At 48.1% G+C, this 27,708-nt stretch overlaps 1 protein-coding gene across 2 annotated transcripts in view; it reads right to left on the minus strand.

Annotated features, from left to right (window-relative positions):
- CACNG5 (calcium voltage-gated channel auxiliary subunit gamma 5) overlaps positions 1 to 27,708 on the minus strand; it is a 137,211-nt gene that overhangs the window by 51,006 nt on the left and 58,497 nt on the right. For both annotated transcript variants that reach the window (XM_082272115.1, XM_082272116.1), the window contains exon 2: positions 3,990 to 4,224. In XM_082272115.1, the coding sequence (XP_082128241.1) occupies positions 3,990 to 4,224 (235 nt within the window). The remainder of the gene's footprint in view (positions 1 to 3,989; positions 4,225 to 27,708) is intronic.

Consider the following 27,708-nt stretch of genomic DNA (forward strand, 5'->3'; position numbering starts at 1 on the left):
CCCTCAACTCCAGATTCCCCCCTCCCAGTACAAATTCCACTCCCCCGTTCCCCCATCTTAGTACAACCCCCCCCCCCCCAAAAAAAATTTTCCATCCCCCCTGTAGCATATCATATTTTCTAGCACTAACTTCCCAAATCCCCCCTCTTAGCACGAATCCTCTTCCCCCATCCTTCCTCCCGAGACAATTCCCCACCAACTCACCACTCGTAGCACACCTCCCCAAACTTCCCCTCCTAGAAGAATTCTTACCCTCTGCCGCCCCCCCCCCCTTCCAACACAAATTTCCTCCCCCCAATCTCCTTGTGGTGCCCCCCCCCACCTCACATGATACTACAGTGCCCAGGGCAGCTTCCCCTCCTGCCCACCCCTTGTCTTGGTCCTGTATAAAGGGATATGTTTTGTTCATGTTTCATGACTGAGGTTAACAGCCACTTTAAATGATTCCTCTCATCCATAGGTGTGCGCAGCCTACAGTGCCTTGTACTTGGAAAAGTATTCACCCCCTTGAAATTTCCCAAATTTTCTCTTGTTACACCCAAAAACGTGAATGTATTTTATTGGGATTTTATGTGATAGACTGACACAAAGTGGCCATAATTGTGAAGTGGAAGGAAAATGATAAATTATACAAATAAATCTGTGAAAAGTGTGGGGGGGGGGGCATTTGTATTCACCCCCCTTTACTCTGATACCCCTAACTAAAATCTAGTGTAACCAATTGCCTTCAGAAGTCACCTAATTAGTAAATAGAATCCACCTCTGTGTCATTTAATCTCAGTATAAATACAGCTGTTCTGTGAAGCCCTCAGAGGTTTGTTAGAGAACCTTAGTGAACAAACAGCATCATGAAGGCCAAGGAACACACCAGACAGGTCAGGGATAAAGTTGTGGAGAAGTGTAAAGCAGGGTTAGGTTATAAAAAAATCTCCCAAGCTTTGTCCATCTCATGGAGCGCTGATCAATCCATCATGGGAAAATGGAAAGAGTATGGCACAACTGCAACCCTACCAAGACATGGCCGTCCACCTAAACTGACCGGCCAGGCCCCTACCAAGACATGGCCGTCCACCTAAACTGACCAGCCGGACTCCTACCAAGACATGGCCGTCCACCTAAACTGCCTGCCGGGCTCTTACCAAGACATGGCCGTCCACCTAAACTGACCGGCCGGGCAAGGAGAGCATTCATCAGAGAAGCAGCCAAGAGGCCCATGGGAACTCTGGAGGAGCTGCAGAGATCCACAGCTCAGGTGGGAGAATCTGTCCACAGGACAACTATTAGTCGCGCGCTCCACAAATCTGCCCTTTATGGAAGAGTGAGAAGAAGAAAGCCATTGGTGAAAGAAAGCCATAAGAAGTCCTGTTTGCAGTTTGGGAGAAGCCATGTGGGGGACACAGCAAACATGTGGAAGAAGGAGACCAAAACTTAATTTTTTGGCCTAAAAGCAAAACGCTATGTGTGGGGGAAAACTAACACTGCTCATCACCCTGAACACACCATCCCCACTGTGAAACATGGTGGTGGCAGCATCATGTTGTGGGGATGCTTTTCTCCAGCATGGACAGGGAAGCTGGTCAGAGTTGATGGGAAGATGGATGGAGCCAAATACAGGACAATCTTAGAAGAAAAGACATGAGACTGGGGCGGAGGTTCACCTTCCAGCAGCATAATTACCCGAAACATCCAGCCAGAGCTACAATGGAATGGTTTACATCAAAGCATATTCATGTGTTAGAATGGCCCAGTCACAGTCCAGACCTAAATCACATTGAGAATCTGTGGCAAGACTTGAAAATTGCTGTTCACAGACGCTCTCCATCCAATCTGACAGAGCTTGAGATATTCTGCAAAGAAGAATGGGCAGAAATGTCCTCTCTAGATGTGCAAAGCTGGTAGAGACATCCCCAAAAAGACTTGCAGCTGTAATTGCAGGGAAAGGCGGTTCTACAAAGTATTGACTCCGGGGGGTGAATACAAATGCAGCCACACTTTTCACAGATTTATTTGTATCATTTATCATTTTCCTTCCACTTCACAATTATGGTCACTTTGTGTCGTTCTATCACATAAAATCCCAATAAAATACATTTATGTTTTTGGTTGTAACATGAGAAAATGTGGAAAATTTTAAGGGGTGTGAATACTTTTTCAAGGCACTGGTGAACAAGTTTAGAGCCAGTGAAGTTGGGTCTCCCGATCTTTGTCAGCACTCCAGGTGGGAGACTCCCTGTAGAAGTCGGACAGGTTCACTTTAGAGGTTATACATTATTTACTGGTTGGAAGGTTTTAGTGAATGAGAGGAGACGGCTGCCAGGCGTGGAATCCACATCTCATTCCATGTGTAGAGCTGACTTCTCCGACACCGACCGCTCTATAAATTATAATGGAGATGGGAGCTAAAAATACCCCAGTAACGGGGTCACATAGAGGGAGGCCTGGCACTGCGCCAGTCCCTGCAGCACTGGGAGCTCCTGTGGATTCCACTCTATGGAGGACACAGGGGACACCACAGAGGTCCCGGAGAAGACTCTCCCCTATGGAGATGGACATAGAGGGCCCCTTTAAGTGATTGTTCCTTTCTGGATTCCTGGCCTCATTGAATGTATGTGCAGCTGTAACAGATTTGAGTGCTCTGGGGCCCCCAACATCACAGGCCCTGTACACCAACCCCCCCCCCCCCCAATGTCACTCCTCTTTATTCACTATAACATTATTACACATGCTGGGCTTTGTTTTCCGGGGGAACGCAGTTCCAGTACACCCACCACTGGGTGTATGCAACGACAAGGGGTGCTGCTGGGGTGTGCTGGAGGGTCTATTGTCACTCGGGGGAATCTGACAGAGGAATTTATTGCTGCTGGGAGGGATCTACTGTTGAGGGAGGGGTCTACCCTTGCTTGCTGCAGGAGAGATCTGTTGTTGCTGATAGGTATATTGTTTCTGGGAGGATCTGTTGTTACTGGGGCGATCTATTGTTGCTGGGTGGACCTATTATTGTTGGAGAGATCTGTTACTGGGGTAAAGTATATGGCTGCTGGGGAGATCTATTGTTGCTGGGGTGGAGTCTATTGTTGCTGGGGGGGTCTGTTGTTGCTAGGGGATCTATTGTTGCTGGAGTGGGGCCTATTGCTGGGTGGATCTATTATTGCTGGGGAGATCTGTTGTTGCCGGGGTGGAGTCTGTTGTTGCTGGGGATCTATTGTTGATTGGGAGATCTATTGTTGCTGGGTGGATCTAATTTTGTGCGGGGGGGGGGTCTATTGATGCGGGGGTGGAGTCTGTTGTTACTGGGGTATATATTGTTGCTGGGGGATCTTTTGTTGGTAGGGGGATCTTTTGTTGGTGGGGATTTGTTATTGCTGGGGTGGGGTCTATTGTTGCTGGGGTGGGGTTTATTGTTGCTGGCTGCAGGGGATCTATTTTACTGCTTCTCTTGTTATCATTAACAAACTCCATACTACATTCCCTAAAATGGGCAGTATTGGGAACTGGAGGGGGGGGGGGGGTAAAACCAAGGGACAATGTGTGGAGGTGAGTAGGGGGGCGAAGACAGAGAGAGTGGAGAACCTGCACCTATTTTCTGAGGAAAACAAATCCCTGCCTGTATGAATATATCTATAGGGCCTCTCTGTCCTGTCCATAGTCCATCATTCCTATATGTCTCTGTGTATGGTGCTGACCATAGTCCATTCCCTTACAGTATCTCACAAAAGTAAGTACACCCCCACATTTTTGTAAATATTAAGTAGTACACTCACTACTTTACATTGTAGCAAAGTCTCATTTCTTCAGTGTTGTCACATGAAAAGATAGAATAAAATATTTACGAAAATGTGAGAGGTGTACTTACTTTTGTGAGATACTGTATGTCTCAGTGTATGGTCCTGACCATAGACCATTCCTCTCTGTCTCTGTGTATGGTCCCTTTCATAGTCCATCTAGATACAATGGTGGTTGGGCCGGTATGTAGGTGATTGTACACTTACCTGCCAGGAAGCAGACCCTCCACAGGCCGGAATGAAGGGACATTTTGATCTCGGTGGACTGGTTTTGTGGCAGGATGATCCCCTCTTCCAGGTAGAGCCAGTAATCGGTGCTGACGGCGATTCCCAGAAGCCCCAGGCTGCAGACGGCGAACACGCTGCTAAGTAGAGTCAGGGCCTTCCTGCTGCAGGCGCCCATCCCGCAGAGCATCAGGTCCGACAGGCTGCAAATCGGGACCTGCAGAGGACCAACAGGGGATTAGTAGAATCAAGGGGGGGGGGAGGACCCAGGATTAGAGGACACTTACACACGGCAAACAACTTTTAAATAGTTTAACAGGTCATGTAAATATATGCAGATTAAGCTGAAGGATAAGAACCATGATAACATTACAAAGTTCAGAGCTATGAGAAAATCAAATATCCAGGGAGACTACAGACTCCCATTGCTGCAATATATGACTGAAATCATTTCTGTGTCACATTTGTACATGCATAACCAAGTGTGACGCTTCCAAGAGATCACACCACTCCCCAGACAATGTATTCATCTTCTTTTCTCTCCAGAAGAAAGCAGTGGCGGAGCTAGACTTTTAAAACAGGGGTGGCAAGGTATTATTTTGGGGGGTCAATATACAAAGTGCCCCCATCAATGCAGTGACCAGCGTGTCGTGCCCCCATCAATGCAATGACCAGCGTGCCGTGCCCCCATCAATGCAATGACCAGCGTGCCGTGCCCCCATCAATGCAGTGACCAGCGTGCCGTGCCCCCCATCAATGCAGTGACCAGCGTGTCGTGCCCCCATCAATGCAGTGACCAGCGTGCCGTGCCCCCCATCAATGCAGTGACCAGCGTGCAGTGCCCCCATCAATGCAGTGACCAGCGTGCCATGCCCCCATCAATGCAGTGACCAGCGTGCCTAGCCCCCATCAATGCAGAGAGACTAACCTGCAGCCGCCGCTTCTCCTCAGTCCCCCGGCGTCTCCTCGAGTCCTCCCGCCTCCACGGCAGCTCGGCCAATGGCATGCGTTCGCCTTTCGGCCAATCAGGAGCGGGTCTCAGACCGGCTTCCTGATTGGCCAGGAGGAGGATCCGTGTGACAATAGCGAATTTTCATTCACTATTGTCACACAATGGGTGGGCTCGGGGCGCGCTGCTCTGCGCCCGAGCCCACCCTCTTCTGAAGCCTATTAGAGCCTCTGGCTCTAATCAGGTGACAAAAAAAAATCCCATTGAACTCCATGCGTCCGGCGCCCCGCATGCAGATTAGGGGACCTGGACGCATGAATAGGGCTGCCACTGTCAAACAGTGTAATGTTTTCAGCGGGGTGGCAACAGGGGTGGCAAGGACTTCGTCTGGGGTGGCAATTGCTACCCCAGCTAGCCCTCTGGCTCCACTACTGGAAGAAAGGTACCATCTTTTGTTCAGGTATCACCATCTACTCCCTGTACTGAAATGCCGGCTCATAGATGACACAATTGTGTAAATCCTGGTGCCTGTGCTCACAACTGAGACAGATCAGCTCCCTGCTGCAATCTCCCTGCAATTTGCTACAAAATTATAATTTTGCAGTCTGATCCCTGGGATGGGGAGACTGAGGAAATATTTCCTCCTGCCTGCAGCAGACTGATGACATCACCTCAGCCTAGGCACAGTCACTGAGTTGAAACCTTCACTATACAGTGGGGGAAAATAAGTATTTGATACCCTGCAGATTGTGTTAGTTTGCCCACTTAAAAAGAAATGAAGGGTCTAAAATTTTTATCATAGGTGTATTTTATATGATAGAGACAGAATATCAACCAAAAATCCAGAAAAAACACATAATACAAATGTTATAAATGGAGTTGCAGTTCAGTGAGTAAAATAAGTATTTGATCCCCAAGCAAAACATGACTTAGTAGTTGGTGGAGAAACCCTTGTTGGCAAGCAGTGAGACGTTTCTTGTAGTTGGTGACCAGGTTTCCACACATCTCAGGAGGCATTTTGGTCCACTCTTCTTTACAGATCTTCTCTAAATCCTTAAGGTTTCTTGGCTATTGCTTGGCAACTCAAAGTTTCAGCTCCCTCCATAAATTTTCTATAGGATTAATGTCTGGAGACTGGCTAGGCCACTCCATGACCTTAATGTGCTTGAGCCACTCCTTTGTTGCCTTGGCGGTATGTTTTGGGTCATTCTCATGATGGAACACCCATCTATGATCCATCTTCAGTGTTCTAGCTGAGGGGAGAAGGTTCTCATCCAAGATTTTACAATACATGGCCCCGTCCATTGGCCCCTAAGAACACCGTCCCTATAGTCACCTTCCCTACAGTCACCATCCCTACAGTCACCTTCCCTACAGTCACCGTCCCTACAGTCACCATCCCTACAGTCACCTTCCCTACAGTCACCTTCCCTACAGTCACCTTCCCTACAGTCACCTTCCCTACAGTCACCATCCCTACAGTCACCGTCCCTACAGTCACCGTCCCTACAGTCACCTTCCCTACAGTCACCGTCCCTACAGTCACCGTCCCTACAGTCACCGTCCCTACAGTCACCTTCCCTACAGTCACCATCCCTACAGTCACCTTCCCCACAGTCACCTTCCCTACAGTCACCTTCCCCACAGTCACCTTCCCTACAGTCACCACCCCTACAGTCACCTTCCCTACAGTCACCTTCCCTACAGTCACCACCCCTACAGTCACCTTCCCCACAGTCACCTTCCCTACAGTCACCACCCCTACAGTCACTTTCCCTACAGTCACGCATGAAGGTGAAAACATGAAGCTTTGTAGCTGTTTCTCTGCTAAAAGTACAGGCCAAATTTGCCGCATTAAGTTGCCAATGGACGGGGCCATGTATTGTAAAGTCTTGGATGAGAACCTTCTTCCCTCAGCCAGAACCCTGAAGATGGGTCATGGATGGGTCTTCCAACATGAGAATGACCCAAAACATAACACCAAGGCAACAAAGGAGTGACTCAAAAATAAGCACATGAAGATCATGGAGTGGCGTAGTCAGTCTCCAAACCAGGGGCTTAACTACAGGGGTTGCAGGGGTTGCAATTGCAACCGAGCCCCATGCACCAGGGGGCCTGTGCGGCTCCCCTGTACACCTGGATAGGAGGGGCGGCGGGGGCAGCATGTAGAGAAATCACTGTCCTCCTTTTTCCTCCTGTAGCTGCAGGAGGAAAATGGAGGAGATTGGTTATTGGTTCCTCTGTATGCTGCCCCCGCCACTCCTCCTATCCAGTTCACTGTCTCTGGGCCCCTTTGTTCTCCCCTAGTTCCCCCCCCCCCCCATTGTGCTCCCTCCCCTCTCCTTCTGGCTGCTGCAGGGGATGAACCACGAAGGGGTCAGTAAATATGTAATTTACCAGCTCTTTCCTTTTCTGAATGGACAGAGTCATAGTCAGTGACATTGTAAAAAAATAAAAATAAAATTATAAAAAATAATACAATTAAAATATCAAAAAATAAAAACTACTGACACCAGTGGGTGAACTTCCAGGATTGCAAAGGTCACACTTGCGATCGGGCCCTGGCATTCCACCACCGTGGGGAGGCCCCAAGATGGCAGGAAGGGGGCCCAATGCAGAACTTGTGAAAGGGTCCCGCAACAAGAGTAAAGGGCCCCAGGATCAGTGGGAAGAGCCCTATTCTTGAAGGGAAGGGCCCCGGCCAGGAGTCCAGGGGGGGCCCTTCATGGTTTCTTGCACTGGGGCCCTGAAGGTTCTAGTTACGCCTCTGCTCCAGACCTTAATCCTGTAGAATATTTATTGAGGGAGCTGAAACTTTGAGTTGCCAAGCGACAGCCAATAAACATTAAGGATTTAGAGAAGATCTGTAAAGAAGAGTGGATCAAAATCCCTCCTGAGATGTGTGGAAACCTGGCCACCAACTACAAGAAACGTCTGACCTCTGTGCTTCCAACTACAAGAAACGTCTGACCTCTGCGCTTCCAAATACAAGAAACGTCTGACCTCTGTACTTCCAACTACAAGAAACGTCTGACCTCTGTGCTTCCCAACTACAAGAAACCTCTGACCTCTGTGCTTCCAACTACAAGAAACGTCTGACCTCTGTGCTTCCAACTACAAGAAACGTCTGACCTCTGTGCTTCCAACTACAAGAAACGTCTGACCTCTGTGCTTCCAACTACAAGAAACGTCTGACCTCTGTGCTTCCATCTACAAGAAACGTCTGACCTCTGTGCTTCCCAACTACAAGAAACGTCTGACCTCTGTGCTTCCATCTACAAGAAACGTCTGACCTCTGTGCTTCCAACTACAAGAAACGTCTGACCTCTGTACTTCCAACTACAAGAAACGTCTGACCTCTGTGCTTCCCAACTACAAGAAACCTCTGACCTCTGTGCTTCCAACTACAAGAAACGTCTGACCTCTGTGCTTCCAACTACAAGAAACGTCTGACCTCTGTGCTTCCCAACTACAAGAAACCTCTGACCTCTGTACTTCCAACTACAAGAAACGTCTGACCTCTGTGCTTCCAACTACAAGAAACGTCTGACCTCTGTGCTTCCAACTACAAGAAACGTCTGACCTCTGTGCTTCCATCTACAAGAAACGTCTGACCTCTGTGCTTCCAACTACAAGAAACGTCTGACCTCTGTACTTCCAACTACAAGAAACGTCTGACCTCTGTGCTTCCCAACTACAAGAAACCTCTGACCTCTGTGCTTCCAACTACAAGAAACGTCTGACCTCTGTGCTTCCAACTACAAGAAACGTCTGACCTCTGTGCTTCCCAACTACAAGAAACGTCTGACCTCTGTGCTTCCATCTACAAGAAACGTCTGACCTCTGTGCTTCCAACTACAAGAAACCTCTGACCTCTGTGCTTCCAACTACAAGAAACGTCTGACCTCTGTGCTTCCAACTACAAGAAACGTCTGACCTCTGTGCTTCCCAACTACAAGAAACGTCTGACCTCTGTGCTTCCATCTACAAGAAACCTCTGACCTCTGTGCTTCCAACTACAAGAAACGTCTGACCTCTGTGCTTCCAACTACAAGAAACGTCTGACCTCTGTGCTTCCCAACTACAAGAAACGTCTGACCTCTGTGCTTCCATCTACAAGAAACGTCTGACCTCTGTGCTTCCAACTACAAGAAACGTCTGACCTCTGTGCTTCCAACTACAAGAAACGTCTGACCTCTGTGCTTCCAACTACAAGAAACGTATGACCTCTGTGCTTCCATCTACAAGAAACGTCTGACCTCTGTGCTTCCAACTACAAGAAACGTCTGACCTCTGTGCTTCCAACTACAAGAAACGTCTGACCTCTGTGCTTCCATCTACAAGAAACGTCTGACCTCTGTGCTTCCAACTACAAGAAACGTCTGACCTCTGTGCTTCCATCTACAAGAAACGTCTGACCTCTGTGCTTCCAACTACAAGAAACGTCTGACCTCTGTGCTTCCAACTACAAGAAACGTCTGACCTCTGTGCTTCCAACTACAAGAAACGTCTGACCTCTGTGCTTCCAACTACAAGAAACGTCTGACCTCTGTACTTCCAACTACAAGAAACGTCTGACCTCTGTGCTTCCATCTACAAGAAACGTCTGACCTCTGTGCTTCCCAACTACAAGAAACGTCTGACCTCTGTGCTTCCCAACTACAAGAAACGTCTGACCTCTGTGCTTCCAACTACAAGAAACCTCTGACCTCTGTGCTTCCAACTACAAGAAACGTCTGACCTCTGTGCTTCCCAACTACAAGAAACGTCTGACCTCTGTGCTTCCATCTACAAGAAACGTCTGACCTCTGTGCTTCCAACTACAAGAAACGTCTGACCTCTGTGCTTCCCAACTACAAGAAACGTCTGACCTCTGTGCTTCCCAACTACAAGAAACGTCTGACCTCTGTGCTTCCAACTACAAGAAACCTCTGACCTCTGTGCTTCCAACTACAAGAAACGTCTGACCTCTGTGCTTCCATCTACAAGAAACGTCTGACCTCTGTGCTTCCAACTACAAGAAACGTCTGACCTCTGTGCTTCCAACTACAAGAAACGTCTGACCTCTGTGCTTACAACTACAAGAAACGTCTGACCTCTGTGCTTACAACTACAAGAAACGTCTGACCTCTGTGCTTCCATCTACAAGAAACGTCTGACCTCTGTGCTTCCAACTACAAGAAACGTCTGACCTCTGTACTTCCAACTACAAGAAACGTCTGACCTCTGTGCTTCCATCTACAAGAAACGTCTGACCTCTGTGCTTCCCAACTACAAGAAACGTCTGACCTCTGTGCTTCCCAACTACAAGAAACGTCTGACCTCTGTGCTTCCAACTACAAGAAACGTCTGACCTCTGTGCTTCCCAACTACAAGAAACGTCTGACCTCTGTGCTTCCATCTACAAGAAACGTCTGACCTCTGTGCTTCCAACTACAAGAAACGTCTGACCTCTGTGCTTCCCAACTACAAGAAACGTCTGACCTCTGTGCTTCCATCTACAAGAAACGTCTGACCTCTGTGCTTCCAACTACAAGAAACGTCTGACCTCTGTGCTTCCCAACTACAAGAAACGTCTGACCTCTGTGCTTCCAACTACAAGAAACCTCTGACCTCTGTGCTTCCAACTACAAGAAACGTCTGACCTCTGTGCTTCCCAACTACAAGAAACGTCTGACCTCTGTGCTTCCAACTACAAGAAACCTCTGACCTCTGTGCTTCCAACTACAAGAAACCTCTGACCTCTGTGCTTCCATCTACAAGAAACGTCTGACCTCTGTGCTTCCAACTACAAGAAACGTCTGACCTCTGTGCTTCCAACTACAAGAAACGTCTGACCTCTGTGCTTCCATCTACAAGAAACGTCTGACCTCTGTGCTTCCATCTACAAGAAACGTCTGACCTCTGTGCTTCCAACTACAAGAAACGTCTGACCTCTGTGCTTCCAACTACAAGAAACGTCTGACCTCTGTGCTTCCAACTACAAGAAACGTCTGACCTCTGTGCTTCCAACTACAAGAAACGTCTGACCTCTGTGCTTCCATCTACAAGAAACGTCTGACCTCTGTGCTTCCAACTACAAGAAACGTCTGACCTCTGTGCTTCCAACTACAAGAAACGTCTGACCTCTGTGCTTCCAACTACAAGAAACGTCTGACCTCTGTGCTTCCAACTACAAGAAACGTCTGACCTCTGTGCTTCCATCTACAAGAAACGTCTGACCTCTGTGCTTCCAACAAGGGTTTCCCCACCAACTACTAAGTCATGTTTTTTCTTGGGGATGAAATATTTTACTCTCTGAACAGCAACTTAATTTATAACATTTGTTTTATGTGTTTCTTAATGGATTTTTGGTTGATATTGTGTCTCTATCATTTAAAATACACCTATTATAGACTCTTCATTTCTTCGTAAGTGGGTAGAGGATTAAATAATTATTTTCCTCACTGTATACCAGGGGTATTGAATTAAAATTTGTTGAGGTGCAATCAGTAACATTTTCAATTTTCAAACAGCAGAGGTTCAATCCCCCCCCCCCCGAAAGTGCTCTATGCATCTTTACATCTTTACTGGAGATCTCTGCCCCTTTACATCACCCCAGTAGTCATTTCTGCCCAATGCATATCACCCCCCCCCCCCCCACACACACACACACGTGGAGTGTTCTTCCCTCTTCCTCCCCCCCTTCCCAAAGCAGACCCCTCTGTATATTCACATCCAGCATAGCAAGCTTCCACCATCCTTCAGTGCAAGGTACTCTGACCCCCCCTCCGCTACCTCACAGGTACACAGAGTAGGAGGCCAGACAGATCAAGAGAAAAAGGCACAGTAGCACTGCATGGGGGGCAGAAACGAGAGCTGCCAAAGTTAACTTTGCATATTAAAGCAGAATTCCACCCAAAAGTGGAACTTCCACTCATTTGTTTCCTCCCCCCCCCCCCTCCGTTGCCACATTTGCCACCTTTCAGGGGGGAGGGGGGAACGGGTACCTCTTTTTGACAGGTACCCTTCCCCACTTCTGGTATACGGCGCCGCGGCACCATCCCTTGGATGTTTGGTCCCCTCCTCCATCCCCCGCCGCCGAGCCAATAGGAATGCGCAGCGCACTTCGTGCATGCACAGTAGGGACCCGACCGTGAAGCCGCAAGGCTTCACGGTCGGGTTCCCTTACCGGCAATGGCAGCGGCAGCACCCGACAGCCAATGGAAACATCGGCTGCGGTGCCAACATCGCTGGACTCCAGGACAGGTACGTTTCCTAATATATATATATATCCTAATATATATATATATATATATATATATAAAATTCAACAGCTACAGTATGTGTACAGTATGTGTAGCTGCTGACTTTTAATTTTTGGAGGGGGGGGTGGAACTCCGCAGAAGGAGTTGGTAATTGGTTGCTAGGACCTCTCTGTGTCCTAGCAACCAGTCATCTGCTAGTTAAAATGCAAAGTTATCTCAGGCAGCTCCCGCTCCCACCCCCCATCCAGTGCTGCTGTGCCCTGCTGTGATAATGACAGTGGTGGTGTCTGGGGGAAGGAAGTGGCTCCTAAATGGCGCAACCACTGGTTCAGATGGGTCAGGATGCCTGCTATAGACTATCACTGACTATGATACTGTTGCTGGATATTGTGATATGTTTAGGGAGAGTTAATGACGGGTCCCGTTAACGATAATTTAACCCCTTAACTCCATAAATTATAATATCAGTTGAAGTATCGGGCCGGCACTCACCAGCTACCCATATACATACAGCAATCAGGCTGATCACATTTATACATATACAGTATAAAGATCGCATAGTTACATAGTTTGTGTGGCTGAAAAAAGACACAAGTCCATCTAGTTCAACCAATAATAATTGCAGTTCCCTTTTACTACATTGTTACATTTCCATGAATGTTTCAGTGTAATCAAGACGTTTCCCGTAAAGACTTTTCCATGTATCTTCATTGATAAGAATATTAATAGGAATATATATTATTGTAAAAGCAAATTCTGATGAATTTCTGATCTCTAATATTGAAAAATATTTTAATATTAAATATTGACCAAACATTACAATAAACTCCGATTCCATACAAGGAACTCTGGGAGAGATCACACATCGTATCCATAGGAGATGGGCAGAGAGAGCAACATTTGTGTCTCCTCTTGCTACGGATCGACCCTCTGATCCCAATTAAACGGCATGTAGTGAAGTCTTAATGAGCAGCGCGGGCAGAGCCGGCTGATGGGGGGCCGGTATCCAGGCAGATTAATGAGGGGACTTTTGAGAGTCCTCTGAAAGTCCTTCACAGCATGATTACAGCACATCTGCTCCGCTGCCAATGCATGCTTACACGGGCGCACAGCAGACCTGTGTCTTGTACGGGGGTGGGGGGGGGCAATGGGGGGTTATGTCTATAGCAACCAAGCTGAAAATTCCTTGCAGCACTCAAACTGTACAGGAGGATGACATCTGGAGTCTGATTGGGCACAATAAAATGACAACTGAAACATTTTGGATTTCCCATAATTTCCTGTCCTGGTGATAAGGGTTACTGCGGGGACATAGAAAGCAGTAATAGAGGGTCTAACCAGTGCTGTATCTTGGCCTAGGCCAACAAGGCCCAGGCCTAGGGCGGCACTTTGCAGGGGAACAGCAAAAAAGCTGCACCCTGCACACAAAAAAAAACAGCCTCCTCCCGGTTCCCACAAGAAAAGGGTCTCCGCCGGCTTGCGCTACACTTTTAATATAGTGCCAGTCTTATGGGGTGAATTGGGCCAGAGGGCAGAGTCCAGGAGGCGAATCGGTCTGGCACCCCCATAAAGCGGTCAGTGATGAGGCTGCACTGATGGGCAGTAATGAGGTGGCACTGATAAGGCTGCACAGATGGGCACTGATGAGGCTACACTGATGGGCACTGATAGACTTGTGGTCTGTGGTTCACAGATGGCAGGGCGGGTCGTAAACAGTAAAGGGCGTGGCTTTTACAGGAAGGGGTTGGTCATATGTAAATTAGGGGGTGCACAAGTTTAGTCAGGCCTAGGGCAGCACAAAACCTAAATACACCACTGGGTCTAACCTTTCCACCCTCCATCCAAAACTTGGATGTACATTCCCATTACAGCACAATACAGAGTTCTCTGGTACAGTTTTACTCAATGTGATTGGAAACTGCCAAACGTTTGTGGAAACCCATCCAAATTGAGTATAGATGCACAAAGCCAGCTCCATACTGAAGAGGGCTCTTCACAAGGCCAAGTTACTACAAGGATGGTGACCATTTGCACCCTCTGGACCTGCAATAGTGAGAGAACATAGCAAGCCGTCACCTGACTATCCTAGCCCCCCCCCCCCCCCCGTGAACAAAGCCAGATCAATAAAGGCGGGGTGTGACCAGTTTAGTTTGGTGGAGCTCATGTTTCCTTCACAGAGCCCTGACCTCAACCCTACGGAACACCTTTAGAATGAATTGAATCCCATCAACTCCATATTAATGGCCAAAGGGAGATAGGGCAACTCTATATTAATGGCAGTTGTAAGCCAGGCCTTTTTTTGGTGCCCAATGTGGGACCTGATGCATTAGCTAGGTCTTCTTATTCAACATCAGTATTTGACCTTACAAATGACACAAATTGTGGAATTCCTTCCCAGAGGAGTCGAGCTAGCTCCATATAGACATGGTCTGACCAGTGTGGTATGGAGGAACGGGAGTGTCCTGCACAGAGCCGTGACCTTAGCCAACTCAACTGAATGCCTATGGGATGAATTGGATGGTGAGCCAGGTCTTCTCAGCCAACTTCAGTACCTGACCTCACAAATACGCAAATATTCCCACAGACACCCTCAAAAATCTTGTGGAAATTCCTCCCAAAGGTGGCAACTCCATATTAATAGCCAAAGGGAGATAGGGCAACTCTATATTAATGCCAGTTGTAAGCCAGGCCTTTTTTTGGTGCCCAATGTGGGGCCTGATGCATTAGCTAGGTCTTCTTATCCAACATCAGTATTTGGCCTTACAAATGACACAAATTGTGGGATTTCTTTCCCAGAGGAGTCGAGCTAGCTCCATATAGACATGGTCTGACCAGTGTGTTGTGGAGGAACTGGAGTGTCCTGCACAGAGCCGTGGCCTCAGCTATCTCAACTGAACGTCTATGGGATGAATTGGATGGTGAGCCAGATCTTCTCAGCCAACATCAGTACCTGACCTCACAAATACGCAAAAATTCCCACAGACACCCTCAAAAATCTTGTGGAAGTTCTTCCCAGGAGAGTGGAGGATGATAAAGCTGCAAAGGTGGCAACTCCATATAAATGGCCAAAGGGAGATAGGGCAACTCTATAGTAATGACCATAGGGATGGGGGGGCAACTCCATGTTAAGGGAGGAAGTAGGGAAAGGTCATACTAACAGCCATGCTAGAGGTGGGGGAGACAAGTAACTCCATATTAATGGCTATAGAGAGGAAGTGGGGGACAACGCCATATTATTGGCCATGATTTTGGAATGGGATGTCCAACAAGCTCATATGGGTTTGATGGTCAGGTGTCCACAGACTTTTGGCTATCAGTGGTCTCCAAACTGCAGCCCAGAGGTGGGATATGGCACTATTCCTCCCACTGATACAAGACATTATTCTGCCTACTGACACCAGCAATGGGGCCCCATTTCTCCCACTGTCACCAACAATGGGTCCCCATTTCTTCTACTGTCACCAACAATGGGGCCCAATTTCTCCCATTGACACCATAGGGCCCCATTTATCCCGATAATACCAATGATGGGGTCCCATTTCTTCCACTGACACCAACAATGGAGCATTAATTTCTTCCAATGATACCAATGGTGGGGCCCTATTCCTCCCTTTAATACCATATGTGGTGATGTTTACTCCAACTGATGCCAAGAAAATTCCCTCTCCCGCTGGCCCTCCTAAAGTCTGAAGGACAATATATTGGCCCTTTGTTTAGAAAGTTTGGAGACCCCTGGTGTATATCAAAGCCTCAGTTTTCAGAATGTAGCTCTACAGCACACAGAGGTATCTCTAAATTTTTTGGGGACAACGCCATATTATTGGCCATGATTTTTGAATGGGATGTCCAACAAGCTCATATAGGTTTGATGGTCAGGTGTCCACAGACTTTTGGCTATCAGTGGTCTCCAAACTGCAGCCAAGGTGTGGGATATGGCACTATTCCTCCCACTGATACAAGACATTATTCTGCCTATTGAAACCATCAATGGGGCCCCATTTCTCCCACTGTCACCAACAATGGGTCCCCGTTTCTCCCATTGACACCATAGGGCCCCATTTTCTCCCAATAATACCAATGGTGGGATCCCACTTCTCCCACTGTCACCAACAATGGGTCCCCATTTCTTCTACTGTCACCAACAATGATGCCCCATTTCTCCCATTGACACCATAGGGCCCCATTTCTCCCGATAATACCAATGGTGGGGTCCCATTTCTTCCACTGACACCAACAATGGAGCTTTTCTTCTACTGTCACCAACAATGGGGCCCCATTTCTCCCATTGACACCATAGGGCCCCATTTCTACCGATAATACCAATGGTGGGATCCCATTTCTTCCACTGGCACCAACAATGGAGCTTCATTTCTTCCAATGATACCAATGGTGGGGCCCTATTCCTCCCTTTAATACCATATGTGGTGATGTTTACTCCAACTGATGCCAAGAAAATTCCCTCTCCCGCCGGCCCTCCTAAAGTCTGAAGGAGAATAAATTGGCCCTTTGTTTAGAAAGTTTAGAGACCCTTGGTGTATATCAAAGCCTCAGTTTTCAGAATGTAGCTCTACAGCACGCAGAGATATCTCTAAATTTTCAGAATGCCCCCCCCCCCCAACAGTGGCTAAAGGTATATCTACGAATTATCAGGACGGGGCCCCCACATACATAGGAATAATGTCACAAAGTGAAGATTATAGTAAAAATGTGCCTTTGACCTCCCAAATTAAATGCAAATGAGCCATTCCATTTTCTTCCAGCAACCCCCCCCCTCCCCCTCCCCATTAGTAAAAAAAAATCCCTGACACACTAATTACATCCCATGGAAAGGATTAACTGTGTTATTATTGGTGAAATGATTTATAAAATAGAGGAAATGAGATCGTTCCTTGTTATTTGTAGAGGCAGAATGAGGTACGGAGGACGGGTGAGAATACTAAACATATCATTAGGGGTGAATGGCGAGGCGTGCCTTTGTACGATAACACGGATTGGGGTCGTCAGGGGTCTCTTACTTCGTGTCAGAAAGTCTGGAAGCAACACTGAGTACTCATCAACCTATTGTATCATTCGGGGCAGTGGAGGAAAACACCATGTGCTCGACTGATGAGGACATCATGGTCCAGTTCTGCTCTGGTAATGACATGAAATCCCTGCGCACTTCTTACATACATGTAACTCATACCATGTAGTCATGGTCAGGAGATCCAGCCATGCGTTAGAATGGTGAAGATGCGTGATATAAGTGAGTTTACCTCTCATATAATTGTTGGTGGCAGATGAGGTCAATGCAGCATCTCCTGGGATTTACACCCTAGGCCAGTGATGGGGAACCTCGGCACCCCAGATGTTTTGGAACTACATTTCCCATGATGCTCATGCACTCTGCAGTGTAGTGGAGCATCATGGGAAATGTAGTCTGGGATGCCAAGCAATGTTCCCTCTAATTTTTTACTGAGCTGAGCAAATAAAAAAATTTCTGAGCGCAAACCTTTAGATTGAGCAATGGGGGGGGGGGGGGGGGACGTCAATGCAGAGTGACCAGCTTGCCCCAATCAACTGCAGAGTGCCACAGCAATGCCCCCAATAAACTGCAGAGTGCCACAGCAATGCCCCCAATAAACTGCAGAGTGCCACAGCAATGCCCCCAATAAATTGCAGAGTGTCACAGCAATGCCCCCAATACATTGCAGAGTGTCACAGCAATGCCCCCAATACATTGCAGAGTGTCACAGCAATGCCCCCAATACATTGCAGAGTGCCACAGCAATGCCCCCAATACATTGCAGAGTGCCACAGCAATGCCCCCAATAAACTGCAGAGTGCCACAGCAATGCCCCCAATACATTGCAGAGTGCCACAGCAATGCCCCCAATACATTGCAGAGTGCCACAGCAATGCCCCCAATACATTGCAGAGTGCCACAGCAATGCCCCCAATACATTGCAGAGTGCCACAGCATTGCCCCCAATAAACTGCAGAGTGCCACAGCAATGCCCCCAATAAACTGCAGAGTGCCACAGCATTGCCCCCAATAAACTGCAGAGTGCCACAGCATTGCCCCCAATAAACTGCAGAGTGCCACAGCATTGCCCCCAATAAACTGCAGAGTGCCACAGCATTGCCCCCAATAAACTGCAGAGTGCCACAGCATTGCCCCCAATAAACTGCAGAGTGCCACAGCATTGCCCCCAATAAACTGCAGAGTGCCACAGCATTGCCCCCAATAAACTGCAGAGTGCCACAGCATTGCCCCCAATAAACTGCAGAGTGCCACAGCATTGCCCCCAATAAACTGCAGAGTGCCACAGCATTGCCCCCAATAAACTGCAGAGTGCCACAGCATTGCCCCCAATAAAATGCAGAGTGCCACAGCAATGCCCCCAATAAAATGCAGAGTGCCACAGCAATGCCCCCAATAAAATGCAGAGTGCCACAGCAATGCCCCCAATAAATTGCAGAGTGCCACAGCATTGCCCCCAATAAATTGCAGAGTGCCACAGCATTGCCCCCAATAAATTGCAGAGTGCCACAGCAATGCCCCCAATAAATTGCAGAGTGCCACAGCAATGCCCCCAATAAACTGCAGAGTGCCACAGCATTGCCCCCAATAAACTGCAGAGTGCCACAGCATTGCCCCCAATAAACTGCAGAGTGCCACAGCATTGCCCCCAATAAACTGCAGAGTGCCACAGCATTGCCCCCAATAAACTGCAGAGTGCCACAGCATTGCCCCCAATAAAATGCAGAGTGCCACAGCATTGCCCCCAATAAAATGCAGAGTGCCACAGCATTGCCCCCAATAAAATGCAGAGTGCCACAGCATTGCCCCCAATAAAATGCAGAGTGCCACAGCAATGCCCCCAATAAAATGCAGAGTGCCACAGCAATGCCCCCAATAAAATGCAGAGTGCCACAGCAATGCCCCCAATAAAATGCAGAGTGCCACAGCAATGCCCCCAATAAAATGCAGAGTGCCACAGCAATGCCCCCAATAAAATGCAGAGTGCCACAGCAATGCCCCCAATAAAATGCAGAGTGCCACAGCAATGCCCCCAATAAAATGCAGAGTGCCACAGCAATGCCCCCAATAAAATGCAGAGTGCCACAGCAATGCCCCCAATAAAATGCAGAGTGCCACAGCAATGCCCCCAATAAAATGCAGAGTGCCACAGCAATGCCCCCAATAAAATGCAGAGTGCCACAGCAATGCCCCCAATAAACTGCAGAGTGCCACAGCAATGCCCCCCCGCGACCCCGTGCACTTACCTCACGGACGGTCACGGCACTCTGTCTTCAGTCCCCGGCTTCCAGCTTCCCGCGTCTCCATCCTCCCGAGTCCCGGCGCCTCCTCCTCGGCCAATGGCATGAAGTTGGCCTTTCGGCCAATCAGGAAGCGGGAGGACCCGCTCCCTGATTGGCCAGGAGGAGGATCCGTATGACAATAGCGAATTTTCATTCGCTATTGTCACACGATGGGCGTGCTCTCGGGGTGCACGCTCTGCTCCCTGGCCGCTCCGTCTGCGGCTGCGCCGTCTAACTAGGTGCTTGCGCGGGACGTAATTTCCACTGCGCGACCGCGCACGCGCGCACCTTAAAGGGAACACTGATGCCAAGGTGCTCTATGACAGTGGTGGTGTACCTCGGCACCCCAGATGTTTTGAAACTACATTTCCCATGATGCTCAACCACTTTAAGGCCGGAAGGATTTCCCCCCTTAACCACTTGCCGACCAGTCACGTTGACTGTACTGCGGCAAAGTGGCTCGATTCCGCCCAGCAACGTAGACCTACGTCGCTGGACTCCTCCCCTTCTGGGCGGCGCTCGCGCGCCGCCGGAGGCTTGCACCCACTGTATTCAGTCACAGCGGGAGTCGGGCCAGGTGATCACCGCCGCTCTTCCCCGATCGTTGGGGAATCGAGTTTGGAGATCCGCCTGCTTGTGTAAACAAAGCGGGCAGATCTCCTAAGTGACAAACAGTGACAGATTGCAGGGTTCAGCACAGCTGAACCTGCGATCTGTCCCTGTGTCACTCAATCCCCTCCCCCCACACACGTCAGTAAGCACCAGGCATACATTAACCCCTCCCTCTCCAATAAAGTTAACCCCTTCCCTGCCAGTGTCATTTTTACAGTAACAGTGCATATTTATAGCACTGATAGTCACTGGTACCCCCAAAAGTGTCAAAAATGGCAGTCAAGGGTCCGATCTGTCCGCCGCAATGTCGCAGTACCGCAAAAAAAAATCACAGATCGCCGCCATTACTCGTTAAAAAAAAAAAAAACACCAAAAATGACAGAAATCTTTCCCTTAGTTAGTAAACGCAATAACTTTTGCGCAAACCAATCAAAATACGCTTATTGCGATTTTTTTTTTTACCAAACATAGGTAGCAGAAAACAAATTGTCTGAAAATGTTAAAAAATTTTCATTTTTACATTTTTTTGGGGGGCAATTTCATATAAAAAAAATGTGAAAAATATTGTTATTTTTGCAAAATTGACGCTCATTTTTTTGTTTATAGCGCATGGTCAAAAAATCGCACAGGTGATGAAATACCACCAAAAGAAAGCTCTGTTTGTGGGAAAAAAAGGACGTCAATTTCATTTGGGTACAGCGTCGCACGACCGCGCAATTGTCCGTTAAAGTCACGCAGTGCCGAATCGCAAAAAGTGGCCTGGACGTAAGACAGCAAAATCCTCCGGTGGTAAAGTGGTTAATGACCAGGCCATATTTTGCAATTCGGCACTGCGTTACTTTAACGTAAAATTGTGCGGTTGTGCGACGCTGTACCCAAATAAAATTGACGTCCTTTTTTTCCAACAAATAGAGCTTTCTTTTGGCGGTATTTGGTCACCTGTGCGATTTTTTTTTTTTTTTTGCACTATAAACAAATAAAGAGCGACAATTTTGAAAAAAAAAACACTATTTTTCACATTCTGCTATATAACATTCCCCCCAAAAAATAAAAAAATCAAAAAAAAAAATCAAAATTTTAGGCCATTTTTTCTGCTACATATTTTTGGTAAAAAAAAAAATCCCAATAAGCATATTTTAATTGGTTTGCGCAAAAGTTATTGCGTCTAATAACTACGGGAAATGGCGGCGATCTGTGATTTTTTGCGGACCTGCGACATTGCGGCGGACAGATCGGACCCCTAACTGACATTTTTGACACTTTTGGGGGTAACAGTGACATTACTACAGTAATCAGTACTAAAAATATGCACTGTCACTGTACTAATGACACTGGCAGGGAAGGGGTTAACAGTGTGAGTGATCAAGGGGTTAAAGAAAAGTGGAGGAAAGGGAAGAGGCCGCGCCCCACCGCCTACTGAAAAATTTAGATTTTTACATTTTTTTTATTGGGAATGTTATATAGCAGAAAGTAAAAAATATTATTATCTGTATAGCAGATTGCTGGGCAGTGGATGTATTCAGGGCTGTTTTTCAGAGGGAATGCGGGGGAATGCAGTTCCACCACCTCCAACACTGAATGTATTTTATAGCAAGGTGTGCTGGAGGGTCTATTGATGCTGGGTGCCGAGGGATCTATTTTCGCTGTTGGGGATCTATTTTTGTGTTGGGGTCTAATGTTGATGGACAGGTCTATTGTTGTTGTCTGGAGGGGGGGGGGTCTTATGTTGCTAGGAGGGATCTACTGTTGAGGGAGAGGTTGGAGGGTCTATTTATACTGGCTGCTGGGAGATCTGTTGTTGCTGGGGTGGTATTTTGTTGCAGGGGTCCATTGTTGCTGGGGGGAGGTCTGTTGTGTGGAGGATCTATTAATACTATGGTGGGGTCTGTTGTTGCTGGGGGAGTCTATTGTTGCCGGGGTGGTATTTTGTTGCAGGGGCCCATTGTTGCTGGGGGAGGGGAGGTCTGTTGTGTGGAGGATCTATTGTTGCTGTGGTGGGGTCTGTTATTGATGGGGGAGTCTATTGTTGCCGGGGTGGTATTTTGTTGCAGGGGTCCATTGTTGTTTGGGGGGTCTGTTGTGTGGAGGATCTATTGTTGCTGTGGTGGGTCTGTTATTGATGGGGGAGACTAGTGTGGCTGGGGTGGCATTTTGTTGCAGGGGTCCATTGTTGCTGGGGGGAGGTCTGTTGTGTGGAGGATCTATTATTGCTATGGTGGGGTCTGTTGTTGCTAGGGAAGTCTATTGTTGCTGGGGTGGTATTTTTTTTGCAGGGGTCCATTGTTGCTGGGGGGGGGGGGGGTCTGTTGTGTGGAGGATCTATTACTGCCGTGGTGGGGTCTGTTGTTGCTGGGGGAGTCTATTGTTGCCGGGTGGTATTTTTTTGCAGGGGTCCATTGTTGCATGGGGGGGGGGGGCTTTCTCCTTCTCCTACAAAGTTACAATGTACAGTCTGATCACTGGGGGAGGGGAGACTGAGGAAATGCTTCCTACTCCTTCTACAATGTTACAATGTACAGTCTGATCGCTCGGGGAGGGGAGACTGGGGAAGTGCTTCTCCTGGCTGCAGCAGACTGATGACATTGTCTTGCCATAGGTAAAGCCAATGACTGGAGACACAGGATAGCTTGTACTGTAATGTATGATGTACATGTCAGGAATTGATGCAGACTTGTAAAATTACTGCAAGGTCCACGAAAGTGTACTTGCTCAAAAATAGTGCTGTGTGTGTATACAGTATAAACAGGGGCAGGGGTATATATGGGGGGTATATACAGGTGGGAGGGGTATATACAGGGGGGAGGGGTATATACAGGTGCATCTCATAAAATTAGAATATCATCAAAAAGTTAATTTATTTCAGTATTTCATTTCAAAAAGTTAAACTCCTATATTTTCTATAGATGTTACACACAGAGTGAGAGATTTCCAGCATTTCTTTCTCCTAATTTTACTGATTATGGCGTACAGTGACACCCCAAAATTCAGCATCTCAGAAAATTAGAATATTACATAAGACCAATAAAAAAAAAGATTTTTAATAGAGAAATGTTGTCTTAGTGAAAAGTCTGTCCATGTACAGTATAGGATGCACTCGGTTGGTGTCAGGGTACCAATAGCAGGAGGGCTCTAGGACCCAGTGTCCGTCAGAATAGGAGAAGGGCTCTAGGACCCAGCAACTCTGTCAGCCCCTTACCTGGGCCTTTATAAGGAAGCCAGCCCTTCTCTAAGTGCTGTTTGATCTTCAGCTTCTACCAACATCCTGTTTCCTGTGATTCCTGGTTCCTGACTCGGCTTGTTACACCTCCATCTCCAGCTTGCTTCCTGACTTTGACCTCGGCTTGTTTAACGGATCTCCTCTGCCTGCTACCTGTCCAGACCTTGGCTACCACTTGACCTTGTCTCCTCCGCTACCCACCTGGCATCGAACCTCGGCTTGAATCAACCACCCTCTGTCTCAGCGATCCTAAGTACCTGCTTCATCTCACAGGTGTCACCTGCCTGCAGTAACCCCGCAGCACCACAGCGGTATCCCTGAACCCTTTTCTGCAAGCAACTCTGCAGGCGACCTGTGCGACTTTGGGCCTAACTCCTCCTGCCTCATCTCCAGGGGAGTTTGGCACTTAGCTGCAAGGGAAGCCCTCTCTCCATTGGCCTCCAGCACTTGATACCTGATAGTGTCAAACAGCCAGGATGTCTGAGGCCGAGAGAGGTGCTTCTGCACTTGAAACCCTATGTCAGCAGATAACGGCTCTGACACAAGCAGTCAAAAATCTGCAGGAAGGTTACTTCCAACTTGAGGGGCGGTTCCATGCCCTCACAGGTTCCATGACTTCCACCGAATCCAACCAAGCCTCTAGCCCCGCCTCTACACCAGTGTCCTCCACATCAGCTGTTGCCGCTCCACCCACTGTGGTACTGCCTCCTCCAGAGCCCAGAGTTCCCACTCCTGAGCGTTTTTCAGGGGACCGGCGGAGGTTCAGAGCTTTCAGGAATGCCTGCGAACTTTACTTTGCCCTGCAACCTAGGACCTTCGCTTCAGAAACTGTCCGAGTGGGGTTCATCATCTCCCTTCTATCTGATGAACCACAATCCTGGGCCCATAACCTCCTAGAACGAAAGGATGAGGTGCTGAACTCAGTCTCCATGTTTTTTGAAGCCATGGCTACTTTATATGATGACCCACAGAAAACTGTCACCGCAGAGTCTGCCCTTCACTCCCTGGTGCAGGGAAGACGACCAGTAGAGGATTACATTGGGGAGTTCCGTAGATGGGCAGCTGATACCGGATGGAATGATGCAGCTTTGAAGTTTCAATTCCGTTTAGGCCTATCCGAAACAATCAAGGATGAGCTGGCCAGGTCTGAAGCTCCCGCCACGCTAGAGACTCTGATCCAAACTTCCATCCAGCTAGATAGGCGTCTGCGGGAGCGACGCTTTGAGCGTTCTCAGACCTTTCGGCCAACCTGGGTACTGCCCAAGGTCCCGGCTCCAACACTTCCTGCCGCTGCTCCTCTAAATACCTCCAATATAGAACCAATGCAGATTGGTCTGCTTCGACCCGCTTTAACCCCAGAAGAAAGAGGACGCAGGAGGCAAAACAATCTCTGTCTCTACTGTGGAGCATCAGGACACTACCTTCGCAACTGTCCGTTTCGGCCAAGTAAGTCCAGGCACCTGTACCCTACATATCTTCAGCTGTCCGGATCACTATCTACTCACATTATTCTCCCCATCTCTCTGCAGTAGGCTGGAAGGGAGGTCAAACTGCGGGCAATAATTGACTCTGGAGCTTGCAGCTGCTTCCTGGACATCCTGGCACATTCCTCTGACTACCAAGGATCAAAGACTAGACATACACCTAGCTGATGGAAGTCAACCTAGTTCAGGACCTGTTACCCAAGAAACAGTCCCTATTCTCACAACCACAGACACAGGGCACCAGGAACTTCTCTGTTTTGATGTGATCAGTTCTCCAATTTTTCCAGCTATTCTTGGAATCCCGTGGCTACAAGCCCACAACCCATCAGTGGACTGGTCCAGAGGGGAGGTCACCTTCTCATCCAGCTACTGCAGCACTGCGGTATCCCCACGCTAACCAACCCCCATACCTGCCTGACCATACAACCAGCAACAGACACCAGTCTAGTAGTCCCTTCAGTCTACCATGACTACCTCGACGTCTTCGACAAAAAGAAAGCCGAAACCTTGCCTCCACACCGATCATATGACTGTCCTATTGAATTGCTCCCTGGAGCGGAAATTCCCTTCGGGCGCATCTTCCCTTTGTCCGAGGTGGAATTGGAGGCTCTCAGACAATACATAGATGAGAACCTAGCCAAAGGTTTCATTCATCCCTCTTCCTCACCTGCTGGCGCAGGCATCTTCTTTGTTGAAAAAAAAGACCACTCCCTCAGACCCTGCATCGACTACCGGGAGCTCAACAAAATTACCATCAAGAATAGGTACCCTCTTCCCCTCGTTCCGGAGTTGTTCCAGAGGTTTCGAGCAGCCCGGGTATTTACAAAACTGGACTTAAGAGGGGCTTATAATCTAGTTTGCATCAGAGAGGGGGACGAGTGGAAAACGGCCGTCAGAACACGCTTTGGCCACTTCGAATACCTTGTAATGCCATTTGGGTTATGCAACGCCCCCGCAACATTTCAACACCTGGTCAATTATATATTCCGAGAATACCTTGACTTATTTCTGATCGTCTACCTGGATGATATCCTGATCTTCTCCCCCTCTCTCGAGCTCCACCGAATCCACGTCAAGAAGGTATTGAGTACCCTCCGCAGGCACGGTTTGTATGCCGAGGCCGAGAAATGCGATTTTGAAAAACAATCTATTCAATTTTTTGGGCTTGTAATCTCCATTGGGGGAATCTCTATGGATCCCCAGAAGGTCACAGCAATCCTAGACTGGCCTGCACCTACAGACCGAAAGGGAGTCCAAAGATTCGTAGGCTTTGCCAATTTCTACCGGAGATTTATTAAGGACTTCTCCACTATCATCGCCCCAATTACTCAACTCACACGTCTCCACACCCGTTTCCTCTGGAATCAGGAAGCCCAAGTAGCCTTTGAAAAACTCAAAACCTTGTTTACCTCTGCTCCGGTGCTGCAACACCCGGACCCAGCGCTCCCTTTCGCTCTTTAAGTAGATGCTTCTGAAGTGGCGACGGGAGCCGTGCTTTCTCAGCGGATGGGCCCAAAAGCTCTATTACACCCAGTAGCCTTCTGCTCTAAGAAATTAAACCAGGCTGAGAGAAACTACGACGTGGGTGACCGAGAGCTTCTGGCTATTAAAGTGGCCTTTGAAGAGTGGAGATATCTATTGGAGGGCGCAAATCATCCGATCATGATTTTTACGGACCACAAAAACGTAGAGTATCTGAGGTCCGCCAAACGTCTAAGACCCCGACAAGCTAGATGGGCATTATTCTTCTCACGATTTAACTTCCATTTAACCTATAGACCAGGATCCAAGAACGGGAAGGCAGACGCCTTGTCCCGGATGTTCCCTGAATCCACAGAACCTGCTCCACCGAGCACTATTCTTTCGGCCCAGAACTTTTTATTGATTCAACCCAGCTTGAAATCGGTCATTGAACGAGCCTCTGCTTCATGCCCTGAATCTGAGCAGGTCTCGTTAAGGAAACAAAATGGATTACTCTGGCACCAGGATAAGGTCTTCGTGCCTCAGGAGGCAAGGCTTCAGGTCTTCAAGACGTACCACGACCACCAGTTAGCCGGCCACTTTGAAGTTCGTAAAACAAGTGAGCTCATCCAAAGGTCCTTCTGGTGGCCCAACCTTAGTCGAGACTGTAGAGCCTATGTTAAATCCTGCTCTGTGTGCCTACGTAGCAATGGTGACAAGACAAGGCCCTGGGGACTACTGAGACCCTTACCTATTCCTAACCGTCCATGGGAAGGTATCTCGATGGATTTTATTGTGGAGCTTCCGCCCTCGGAGGGTTTTACTGCCATTATGGTGGTGGTGGATCGCCTGTCGAAGATGGCCCATTTTCTACCCTTGGTAGGCACTCCTTCAGCAACTGAGACTGCCCACATTTTCCTCAAGGAAATCGTGAGACTCCACGGCTTTCCCGGAAGCATTGTTTCTGATCGGGGGGTACAATTTACCTCCAAGTTTTGGAGAGCTCTGTGTAACGCCCTGAAAATAGAACTTTGCCTCTCATCAGCATACCACCCTCAGAGCAATGGACAAACAGAGCGTACGAATCAAACCTTGGAGCAGTACCTCCGCTGTTTCTCAGCCTTTTCACAGGATGACTGGGCCTTGTTGCTTCCATTTGCGGAGTTTGCTTATAACAATTCACTACACTCAGCCACAAACCAGTCTCCATTCTGGGCCAACTATGGATTCCACCCACTTGCCTTGCCTGACACTATATTCGAATCTGCAGTACCTGCGGTCCAGGACAGACTTGCTTTTATACAGCAAAACTATCAAACCCTTCAAGAATGCATACTGAAGGCTCAAACCGACTACAAGAAATTTTTTGACAAGAAAGCAGGGGGAATCCCTCCTTTAAAATTGGGGATGAGGTATGGCTGTCTAC

Source organism: Pelophylax lessonae, assembly GCF_965119305.1.
Source record: "Pelophylax lessonae genome assembly, chromosome: 11".
Classification (NCBI taxonomy): Eukaryota; Metazoa; Chordata; class Amphibia; order Anura; family Ranidae; genus Pelophylax; species Pelophylax lessonae.